Here is a 12,226-nt window from a genome sequence, read left to right as displayed (position 1 = left end):
AGATTTAAGGAACATTGTGATAATATTTATTTGTTTTGCTGTTATTACATATCCTGCTTTCTGTCAATAGGGGAGGCTCGCCTTATTTGCAGGTATGCTATTTCTTATTTTTGTGAATTCAGAGGTTTTTAACCTAATGAATATGGTGCTCTAAATTTTTTATCTTTGCTTCTGTGTTTTATTCTGTTGAGGCCACTTGGTGTCCCGGATGAGAGGGGCTGTTTGCTTCTGAAAAATGCTGAAAATTCCACTCTGGACATTCGTGGTTCTTTATCTTTTCCCATTAGTGTGATCGATTCTGGAAAGGTTCTATAGTCCTTTATGTTGTTAAGTTTCTATTTCCATACTAGTATGATGGAAATTGGGTATTTCATTAAAACCTAATCATTTGTAACAGTTTCAAGCAATAGATATTGATGAATGGAATTTGCAACTGGAGAAACAACGTCAAAAGGCTCCAGCAGTAATTGATGTACTTAATGTTGAACAGTGTCAACAATTGGAAATTGATGGGGTCAGTCCACTTCATTGTTGGAAAATAATATTTTTGGATTACTACATTTTACTTGAAAACAAATAATATGTTGTCTCTTGTTTTAGGCACTACCATTCAATGCTTCAGTTCATGCTGGGCATGCAGTTCCACCACAAATTACAGCAGTTATTAGGCCTGAAAGTTTCATTTCTTCTAGCACACCAAAAGCTCTGGATCAAAAGCACATTTTTAGGGGTGATTTGGAGATGTGTATGGAAATTAAATTTTCTAAAGACAACACTAAATGTGGTGGAGACCACATTTATGCAGAACGTGTAAAACCTTCATCTTGTAAAGGTTTTCATGGCTTATATATCTTTTCACTTGGATGCAAATTTCCTGAGCTTTTTCAAAGAGCTGGCGTTTATATGTTTTCATTTTCTGCAGTAAGTTTTTTTTTTTTTTATGCTCTTAAGTGAATACTAGACTATTCTTTCTGGATGTTGGATTCTACACTTACCATATTCTTCTTGCTTTGAGGATTGCTAGGTCTGTACAGATTCTAGTATTAAGGTGTATGAAAAAAGTCTACTTGTCAAACCATCTTCTGAAGTCGGGAATTGGGGACTCATAAGTGATGTACAGAAGTTGTCATATTGTGTAAGGTGTGGCATTTTCTTTTATTATTTTGAATATCCTAGCATAAGATCATTGACATGCACAACACCATCAACTAAGCACAAATAGATGTTGCAAAATAAGGTCATGGGCAGTATGTGACCGACTTTGGCAACTGTGGGATGCATGTGGGGCTGGGAATGGTGCATTGTCTAGTATCATGTTCCTTACATAACTCTCCATGACAAACTAAGATGATGTGGCATAACTCACTGACACATCATCTTCTAACAAGTGACATTGGTTCAAGACTGGTGGATTGGATGCTGATTTTTCTAGAGTATAATGATTCTAAGTGAGGAGGGTTTGGCTCTGATTTTTGGACTTGAGTCTTTGTTAGTTGAAGCAAGAGCAATTGTATTTGCGTTTATCTTTCCTTTTTGGTATTGTTGTATTTTCCTATGTATTTGTGGGTGATGCCTTGTCACCTGCACCTTTTGTATCTCTTTTCTTATTTAATGATTTTTTTTTTTAACTTATCTTAAAAAACCTCTAACAAGCAACTTTCTCAGACTTACTTTTTGTGTGACTTTCTAAAAGTGAGCAGATAGAGATAAAATAATAAACAGTCCAGAAACTTCCAAGAGCAATTATATAAAAAGTGAATCAGATCCCATGAACATAAAAGATTTTGGGAGACTTTCTATACAATTTCTCTTAGCATCCCGGATTCAGAATATTCCTCATATTCAGAAAGCCATAGGAGTGCCAGTACGTTCACTGCTATCTCAAGGAAGATCTAGTTCTCTCTCATTCAATCATCTCTCAGCTCCCTAGATTGCTAGATCAAGAGTTTTTTTCACCCTATGTGAATGAGGTAGAGGAAGAAGAAGAAGAGGAAGGGGGATTTCCTTCTTTCTTTTGATGGAAGATGTCTTGTATTAAGAAGATGTGCTTCCCTTCCCTTCCCCTCTCTTTCCCTTTTCTTTTCTTTAATATTCTGCTCTTCTCTTCTCTTCTATTTCTTTCTTTCTATTTTCCTTTCCCTTCCCTTCCCTTCGCTTTCCTTACCTTTCCTTTCCTTTCTTTCTTTTTTTAGGAGACATGCATGAGGTGCCTCGTGCAGCTGAGGCATACACTTCAGTGGTATTGGTGGCTGTGACATGTGGATCAGGGTATTTTGGGGGTGACTCACCTAGAGGCATGGCTCCAGGCATATTCCCTTATTTTAGAAAAGCTTTGATGTAGAAATCAAGTAGTTTGGAGGTTTCTTATGATTCTTTCTTGAGATATAGTTTTGGTGTTGGGGGATGATGCAATCTTGATCAGGAATTTCGTGTGGAGGTCGGTTGCTATTGTTCAGTTACTTGACATTTGTGAAGCCATTGGAGGTTGCCTCACTTGATTTTTTGAATCTTTAAGAAATTTGTGAGCAGTTTTGACTTCTTTTCTACCCAGCCGCATTTGCACCGGCTATGCATGCATTGACTAAACATATTCAAGAACCGATTTCATGATCCTTGTTGTTTTCTGGTGACATAGTGTTACTTGGTGGTACTAACAAAAAGATTAAATGCAAAATTAGGTATGTGGATAAATACCTTACAAATAATTAGATCTAAAATAGAATATATGCAATGCAAATTTAATAATATGGATAAATACCTTACAAAATTAGGTATGTGGATAAATACCTTACGGATAGGATTTCAGATCCAGGTACACTTAGGATTGGAGACCAAGTGAAATTCAATGTAATCTTTTCTGATAAGATAGTTTGATAATCCATAACAAGATTTATCAAAAAAAAAAAAAAACCATAATGAGGGAAATAGGGAATGATTGAGGATGTCACCCATAAAATTAAAGCAGGATTAGCAAAATAGAGGGGATGTATCTAGAGTCTTATATGTTAGGCGAATACCACTTAGGCTTAAAGAAAAATTTTATAAACAATTGTAAGGTAAGGTCAGTAATGTTGTATAGAGTGGAGTATTGGGCAGTCAAGAAACAACATATCCAAAAAATGACTTTGGCGGAAATGCAAATGTTGAGATTGATGGGTTGGAAGAAACTAGAAAGGACAGGGTTAGAAATGAACTCCAGGAAACCTAGGAGTGGTTTCAATATGTGATAAAAATGAGGGAAAGTGGACTAATATTGTTTGGTCACGTGAAGAAAAGGCCATCTATAACACCTGTTAGGAGTGATATGTTATATGTTAAAGGGGCTAGAAGAGATTGGGGCAGACCAAGGACATGGGTTGAAGTAGTGGAAATGTTCAAGAGCTCATAATGTAAAAATGGATTTGACACTGAACAGAATTGGCAAAACTGGATTAAGGTAGCCAACCCCATATGAATAGCTGCTATCATGTTGCTTCAAATTTTATGGTGCAAGTCGATTCAGCATGTTTCTTAGTCATGGCTGAAATGTTTCTCTCTATTGTATTTTGTTTTCTTGGTAGGTTTACATTACCAAGTGTTTCTAAGTCTTCATAACTGTTGTCTGTCATTGCATTGCAAAGATTGTATTTGTGAAAATCTTGCCATCATTTTGGTTGGCAATTTCTCATTAGGTAGCTATTCCTTATGGATACTGTTGACCTTTACAGGGTTGGTTCATGTCTACCACCAGTTTCTGTTGCATGCTATGACATATACAATAATCGCATGCCATTCCCATGTATTCCTGAACTAATGGTCAAACTAGAGATGAAAAGAGATATGATTGTCCATGTGAACAAAATGATTGTGGGGCTTTCATCTGATAAAATGACTATGGATGTTAAGGTATGATTTTCATGTACATTTCCTTATTCCATTGCTCTGTAAGTCACTAAGTTGATATGCTGTAAAATTTATTTGAATATGTCAAATGTGCAGAACATACTGATCAAAACTAGGGACTTAGATTGGATTCGACCCAATTACAAAGCAACTTTGGTGATATCTTCTCAAGATGAGTTATTGTCTGTTGCTATTCCTTGTCAAGGTATTATCCTTGCATTATGACCTCTGCCTTAATCATGGCTGTCTGTCAACATATTATTGACTACTACAGTACTACCTGTTGTTTGGTGTTTTTGTGTTCTTCATTTATATTTATCAGTCACTCCTGGACCTTTAAGTCATGTGAAGGATTGGTCCCCAAATTTGAAGAAAAATTTGCTTCCTGGAGATGTGCTTGAGAAGCTTTTGTTAGAGGTAGTCTTATATCAAAATCCTCTTTCGTTGGCTTGAATTTGATTATCAGAATCCATATGGCATATAGTTATTTTGGTCTTTCAAACAATCTTATCTTGTGATATAATTTTCATGCTTTTGGTTATGGTGTTTTCCTTTGACCATGTTGACATGGTTCCCACAAAAACAAGACTTTTAATTTGATCAACATTTTTGGAAATTTACTTGAATGTAGTGCATTGTCCATAAAGTGCTTAGTTTCATTTGTGCATATCAGCATGTGTCTCTGTGCATGTGTGCATGTATATAAATGCATACAATTTGATATGAATGTATGTACACATGGTTGAAAGTATCGATACATTGGATATGCAAAAATGTTGTATCCAGACTTTCTAGCGTACGATACCCTTTTTTCTATTTTTTTAGGCTTGTTATTTTACTGATAATAATATTAGCTTCACTATTAATATTTCCATATGTAAAAGGGCCCAAACTCTTGAAAAACAAATAGTGTACCGATAGGTCAAAAAATTGATATGTATGGTCAATATGCACCGATACATTTTTATACTTTGAACCTTGTGTATACAACCCAAATGCACTCAGCTCCACAAAACCTTATTCCAACCACTTTGGTCTGCTACATAAATTTTGAGTCCTCAAATAAATTGTTACAGTAGTATTTAGAGAATTAATGAATAAGAGTACTTTGGTCTTTCTAATCATATTTAGTGGGGTATTTTTGTAATTCTCTTGTAAGAAAGATATGTATGCACACTTGGCGAAGTTGGTGGCAGGCAGCTGGACCATGACTCTTTTTAGTCCATGCAAACTTTTTTTTTGGATTAATAATTTCTCGAAAACATTCTTATAGAACCTAGGCCCAATATGCAAGTTGGCAGGTCCATGACAACTTTGGCCAAAGTCCATGAAAGCCTTCTTTAGAATCGACACAAGTTTGTAGTCTACTATAGTAAGCCACATAGGGTTTAAGAGGGAGGGAATGTCTGAGTCTCAATTGTAACTAACTAAATGGATGAAAGTATGTAAAGAGTATAAAAGTGTGGTACAAAGTAATGGGGACTTGGAGAATTTGAATTGTCTTCTACCATCAAGGTCACAAGCAATTGCTTCAATTCAAGGAGTAGCACCACAAGGATCTTCATCACTTGTAGTCTTAGTCTCTCAACCGGACAAGTAGATTCAACATGAGGAGAGTCTGAGAAGAGAGAATAAGAGGGAGGAGTTGGAAGAGAGGAAGCAGGAGCTAAGACAAACGGGTTTCCCTTAGTGGAAGTCTCTTCCACTCTACTAGTCTCCCCTTAGTTTTCCCTTAAAGAGGATTCTGTAGAGGCTCAAAGATAGTGAATCACAAAAGATAACATCTTTGGTGATGAACTTCTTTCCAATAGTGAATCACAAAAGATAACATCTCCCCTTAGTCTGCCTTAGAGGAAGTCTCGCTTTACATGACATATCTTGCTAAAGACCCCTATATCTAAGGGGAAACCAAGGTGATAACTAAGAGAAATGGTGTCTACAATGGTCCTATTTGAGTTCGGATGTAGTTGATCCAGTGCCAAAACATAGTGATGAATTACTTCACAAATATTGCCCGTCATCGGGCTGGATACAGTTTAAGCTATTAGGGGTTTGATAGGTGTTGATTAGGTCCATCATCCTCACCTGACAGTTTGAAGGGCTTGAAACCCGTTCTAGATGGGGACCCCATGGGAACCTCTTCGCTCTTGAGCCAAGGTCCCCGCCTCGGCCCGAGTGTTTAGGTAGCACTCCCTCTCCAACCCGCTAGACATAACTAAGAAGAAACGGAAACTTACCGACGAGAAGAAAAAGGCGAGTTGTTGGAAACAACCACAACTGAGATGGAGGTCGGCAAAATCATCAACAATCTTCGCTTTAGCTTAAGTCCAAAATCGGGAAGCGACATGGGGCCCTTGAGGGTCCTGCCAATTTATAGACAGAAGCGTGGACTATTGAAGGTCCAGATTCACCCAATCCAACAATCCAGGAAGAAGCCCACATTTGAAATTTTGAAGGGCATGCACAAAATTTCAAGTGTGTGCCCTCGCACCAACAATAGCTCGGTAGGTTGGCCTACTAGAGCGAATTAACTCGACTGACGTCTAGAGTAGGTCGCCTCGGGCCTCATTTTCCAAAAAGCTACACCCTTTGCCAAATAGGCCTCGTCTTGAGTGTGGGGGGCAATCGATGATGGCAGATTGGGCCCTCCGCTTATACTTCAGTGCCATGCGGATAGATGCGTATCTCACCGAGTCAAGGAGACGCACCTGGAATAAATCCAAGACACCTCATACACAGCTCGTACACCTCAACAGGGTGGCTAGCAACACCTCATCCCGGGCCGACCTGTGGTACCTTGTCATCACCGGTCAAAGGGACTTCGACGTGAGGAGTGACCTCCATGAGGACTTGTTGGCCTGTGGTACCTTGTTTGTACTGGTCGAAGTGGCCTCGGTGTGAGGAGTGACCTCCCTTGAGAACTTGTGACCCGATTGAGGTCCATGTGGCGATCTGCGAGACGTGCTTGTTGACCTTCTCTACGTGCATCCCGTCACTCTCGGGTCTCCCGGAGGTCAGCTCCCGTACCGAATGTTCCAGCGGAAGGCACAAAAGCCTAGTCTGCATGCAAAACTACCTCCGAGTACTTCAGACCGGTCAGCCACATCTTCATGAAGATCTCGGACGCAGTGCGTGTAGCTCATGCCAAACAATACCTACATAAAGGTCTCATTTCCAACTTCAAGAAGAATGTGCAATTATCTCTTGCAGCTCTCTAGCTCTTTCTCTTTCTAGCTTTATCCGAAATCCCCAGTTTGCTGACTTAAGCATCGGAGTTCCCATCCCGAGTAAAGTGGCCTAGGCACTCTAATATTGTCTCTTTGCAAGTCAACCCCGTGAACCAACCAAATTGGCACCCAAGTCACCTAGACCTTCCAGTAGGGAGCTGCACCATCAGAAAACATTGTGCACATTCTTTTAAATCATGTAATAAAAGTACTTTTGCTTTCGATGTTGTTCACATATAGTGCATATAGACCGCAACAGAATGGAGTAGCAGAGAGGAAAAATGGACACATTGTGGAGGTGGCATGAAGTCTTATGGTGTGTGCTTCAGTTCCTATTTGTTTTTGGGGGATGCAGTTCTCACAGTTGTGCATTTAAATTAACTGTGTCCCTTCACGTACTTTGGGGTTTAAAGTGCCATTCAATCTTCTTTTTCCGAATGGGGAGGTGTTTCATATACCTTTGAGGGTTTTTGGGTGTGTTTCCTATGTTCACATTCCTGGCCCTTATCGCAAGAAATTGGATCCTGAGACCAAGAAATTTGTTTTCCTTGGGTATGCTCAAAACCAAAAGGGGTGGTGGTGTTATGATCCTGTGTTGGTGGTGTTCCTCTTCGTGTGCCTCCTTCTCCATCAGTTTTACCATCAACACCTCCGTCGGTTCCATTACCTGATCCACTACGGGCAGCCACACAACACTATCATTGCAGCCGCTAAAAGAGGGTTCACTTCACACATTCTCAACTAGGAGAACCTGCACACACCACTCTCTATCAGTCCTTCTAAGGTTCCAGATTTGGCAGATACAGTTCCAGGTATTCCCCTTGAGGCTGAACCTATTTTTTTCTTGATGATAATGCTCCTGTTCCTAACACTATTGTTGTAGCTGATCCCATTGACCTTGATATTCCCATTGTACTTTGCAAAGGGAAGAGAAAGTGTACTGCCCATTGCATCTCACACCATCTGTCCTATAATGCCTCGTCCTCCTACCAAGCCTTCCTTTCTTCCTTGGATTTTGTGTCTATACCCAGGAATGTTACTGAAGCTCTCTCCAAACCTAACTGGAGAACCAATATGAAAGAAGAGATGGAAGCCTTGGTTAAGAACCAGACTTGGGAGATAGTTGATCTTCCTCCAGACAAGAAGATAGTCGGATGTAGATGGGTGTTCATTGTAAAATACAGGGCTGATGGTAGTATAGAGAGGTACTAGGAAATGTGGTTGCAAAAGGGTATACATAGACCTATGGTGTTGATTATCTGGAGACCTTTGAACCGGTTGCTAAGATGTGTTTAGTTCAAAAACTCTTGTCTCTAGCAGCCACCTATTCATGGCCTCTATTTCAGCTTGATGTTAAAAATGCATTCCGTAATGGTGATTTGCAGGAGGAATATATGGACATCCCAACTAGACATGGCAAGCTGAAAAAATCATTGTATGGACTGAAACACTCACCTAGGACATGGTTTGGCAGGTTCAGAGGGGCACTTATCCGTTTTGGGTGAAATGAGGGCTAAAATTGTCATTTATGCTAAAATAAGCACTTGTGGAAAAGTAGCTCACCAAACATCCCCAGCCCAATAAGTGATTTGGCAAATGGGGCACCAAACAGCCTTAAATGGTTGATAAAATAAGCACTTACAATAAGCACTTGTAACCACTTAATCACCAAACATAGCCTAAGTGGGTTGGCTAATCTTCTAGCCAAATCATCAAAACTATAAAAAAGTATCCTGTATGGGAGTTCCCTCTCTTTAAGTGGGAGGGTCAGGTGTCCTTCACCTAGGAGGAGGAGGTAGTTAAATAAATACCCCACTCCCTATTTAAGCTCCTTAAGGGGAAGCTAGAGACGTACTCTTTGGAGAAAATTATCTCAAGGAAGACAAAGAGAGAAGAAAAGAGAAGTGCTCAAGGGAAGACAGGGAAGGAAAAGAAGTCTCACTAATACAAGTAGGAAAAGAAGGGTCCTCTTCGTGAATACTTCCTATATATGTCTTCTTCTATGTATCCTTCTCTCTCTCTCTTTTATTTTCACTTTCGAGAAAGGAAATAGAGGGAAATAAATCATCTAAGACCAGGTGCCTCTACTTGGTTGATTATGATCCTTCTTTCAAGACAAAGTTAGGGATTAAACCATCTACAGTCTAATTTTCAAGGGCTGATTATGGTTCCCTTCAAATGAAAATGAAGAACAGGTGGATAAAAACTGTCTACAATCAACCATTCAATTTGATTGACTACGATTCCCTTGTTGTACTAAAAAATCCAAAGGATTAAGGCTGTCTACAGTCAGAATTTCATTTGATTGACTACAGCTTATTATGAAGAAAGGAGTGGGAAGAAAATCTTCCTTGTATCAAAAGGAAAAGAGAGAAATGTATTGTTGTAGAGTTTCTCAATTGCATTTTTTTGTTGTCATTCTTGTACACTTGATGTAAAAGAAATGCAAATTAGGAGTTATTTTTAAGTACTCTATTGTTCTTTTCTTTTGTTCTATGCATTCATTTCTTCAAGTCAGAATCAAAAGGTGTTCTCTACTTCTTGTGGAGATGTAATTAAGGGGAACAATTTGTATTATTCCCTGAATGGGCCTTATCCAAAATAATAAAAACTCAATCACTTGATTGAGTGAATTATGTTGCATGAGAATTTATTAAAAATTTAACACCAACAATTATTTGGCCATATTTCTCATATTCACCCTTGGCGATTGCAAGCTGTTCCCCCATAGACTTCTCAACACTCGGCTCCTATTCTTGAATTTGGTAGCATAAGCTTTGAATGTTGCTTCCAACAGATGTCCTTGGTGTACTTGGGCTTTATAGTATTCACACACAACATCCATCTATGTTCTTAGTATTAACATTTGGCTTCATCCCGACTTTAGCATAATGGTCAACTTGAGGTTCAACAGACTAAACTTGACTCCTACTCTCCTCACTACTAAGTAGTAACCATAACATAGGCTTAAGATAAGGTCACCTCATCTTTTGCTAAAACTAGAAGCCCATTTGTTTTTCGGGTCGGGCTTAGGATTTGTCAAAGAAGCCCAGCCTGAGCTCACACGACTTTATTTTTTATACAAAAAATATAAATATTTATATATAATATTATACATATATTTAAGTATTTTTTCATAATGCTTATTAACTCAAAACCCTAACCAATATTTCCTTTTCCCTCTTTGTTCAAATTTCTCCTAGACTTTCTTAGTTTTCAATCCTCACTTCTCACCCACCAATAATAGTGTCTTCTCTTCTCCGATGAGTCCATGTTTAGCTAGCTAGCAATTGTTCGACGTCTTCTCTTCTCCAGCAAATATCGTCCTTTAGTGACAGTGGCCAGGGCAATGTTATTAGCGGAGCCACCCCTTCTCTTTATTCAGTAGTGGTGGTGGCAACACACTCACCAGCACAACAGAGCACCATCTCCCCAGTCCCAACCAGGTTCTCTCTCTTTGTTTTACCTTTTCTCACCCACTCACAAGTCACCAATGCACTCACCACTACGGCATCTTAGTGGTGCCTCATCACCATCGTCCACCACCACCACACCACTCCACAGTGTGTCCTCACTAGTGTAAACTATGTCTGCCAATCGAATTTTTATACCTATGACCTTACCCATATCATCCGGATCTTCTAGTCTCCTTGATGGCAATGCGACAGAAATTAAGAAATGAGAATAAAAGGTTTAATAATTTAACAAAACCTATAATAGAAGACTGAATCAAAATGTTTTCTAACAACTCCAAAGCATTGTGAATTCTAGTTTCAACTTATATTGTTGCTGACCACCACCATCCACCTCCTTACTGAGATTCCAGGTCAGGCTTCAGGCTTTTACAAGGGCTTGGCTCGGTCTCAGCTTGAGCAAATTCTGGTAATGAAGAGTGAAAGCCCAGCCCAGCCCGTGAACAAGTCTAGCTAAAACATTTTGGTGAGGAACTCAAAAACCTGATTTCTCTCCACCAACTCCCTATGTGTCTCACCATTTTTTGTTCACCCCATACAACTGTCCCCATAGAGTCAATCTCATACCAAAGAGATTTTAGCATGGATAAGTAAACAGCTAAGGGATCCATCCACAAGTAGTGCTGGCCAATAACCCAATATGAGGTTGCATGAATTTTACTAACTAGCCTACTGCTATGTAATTCTCTTGCATCCACCTCTCATAGGTAGGGGCATCCTGCACAGGTTTCTTCTTTCTCCTGGTGATGTACCCCTCATTTTCCTCTACTACATATAAATCTTTGTAGACTGGGACGATGCGAAAAATTGGTTCCATCTGACTTTACTGTGACTTTTGCTCCTAATAGAGTCTCCATAGACCTTCCATGCCCAAACCTGGAATCTATAGGGCAGTTCTAATCAAGAATCACTAACCTGAAGCTAAAATTGCTTCTCAACCACACAAAACTAGGGACCATGCAAAAAATTGGTTCCATCCGACCTTACTGTGACTATTTGCTCCTAATAGAGTCTCCATAGACCTTCCATGCCCAAACCTGGAATCTATAGGGCACTTCTAAATTTCTAATCAATAATCACTAACCTGAAGCTAAAATTGCTCCTCAACCACACAAAAGATGGATCAATCTCATCAGGGATCGATCTCAAAGAGAATCAAAAAGCTTCCCTTCAAGCCCGAAGTGCCTGCTTCAAAGTGCCTCTAGAACCCTTAACTCAGTTTCTCCAATTATCTAGGGTTTTGGGGAAAATCTCCAAGATCCCGCCTTGGGCCTCAAACTTAGGATAAAATTCCTCTCCAAAAACCTTCCCAGACTAGGCTATATAAGCTGTCAATCTATCAGCCAATCAGTTCTCATACATAGTGTGTATGGGCCTAAAAGAATAGGAGCCTGCTCTGATATCAAGTTGCAAAACACACCTGCAATAAATCTGAAAATAGAAGAAAGAAGAAGTTCAGAAGAAGAAGATTTAGGAAGAAGAGAAGTAAATGGAAAAAGAATAGGAAGAGAGCTGTTTGATCCTCTCTCTCTCTCTCTCTCAATTTTATTAAACATGTGCTTAAACATAAAGCATGTAAAGTTACATGAGTGCCCCTAGTTGAGTGGCCGAGTTAAAAGACATAAAAAGAATATGTATTAAGGC

At 39.3% G+C, this 12,226-nt stretch overlaps 1 protein-coding gene across 3 annotated transcripts in view; it reads left to right on the top strand.

Annotated features, from left to right (window-relative positions):
• GMI1 (gamma-irradiation and mitomycin c induced 1) overlaps window positions 1–12,226 on the top strand; it is a 107,688-nt gene that overhangs the window by 62,744 nt on the left and 32,718 nt on the right. For all 3 annotated transcript variants that reach the window (XM_010269291.3, XM_088896117.1, XM_088896118.1), the window contains 8 exons: window positions 71–92; window positions 192–306; window positions 398–514; window positions 601–921; window positions 1,025–1,140; window positions 3,708–3,885; window positions 3,979–4,087; window positions 4,205–4,299. In XM_010269291.3, the coding sequence (XP_010267593.1) occupies window positions 71–92; window positions 192–306; window positions 398–514; window positions 601–921; window positions 1,025–1,140; window positions 3,708–3,885; window positions 3,979–4,087; window positions 4,205–4,299 (1,073 nt within the window). The remainder of the gene's footprint in view (window positions 1–70; window positions 93–191; window positions 307–397; window positions 515–600; window positions 922–1,024; window positions 1,141–3,707; window positions 3,886–3,978; window positions 4,088–4,204; window positions 4,300–12,226) is intronic.

The sequence above is a fragment of the Nelumbo nucifera genome, chromosome 1, assembly GCF_055504915.1.
Source record: "Nelumbo nucifera cultivar China Antique chromosome 1, China Antique-T2T, whole genome shotgun sequence".
Taxonomy (NCBI): Eukaryota; Viridiplantae; Streptophyta; class Magnoliopsida; order Proteales; family Nelumbonaceae; genus Nelumbo; species Nelumbo nucifera.
Note: the sequence above shows the minus strand (reverse complement) of the source record. Positions and strands in the feature narration are given on the sequence as shown.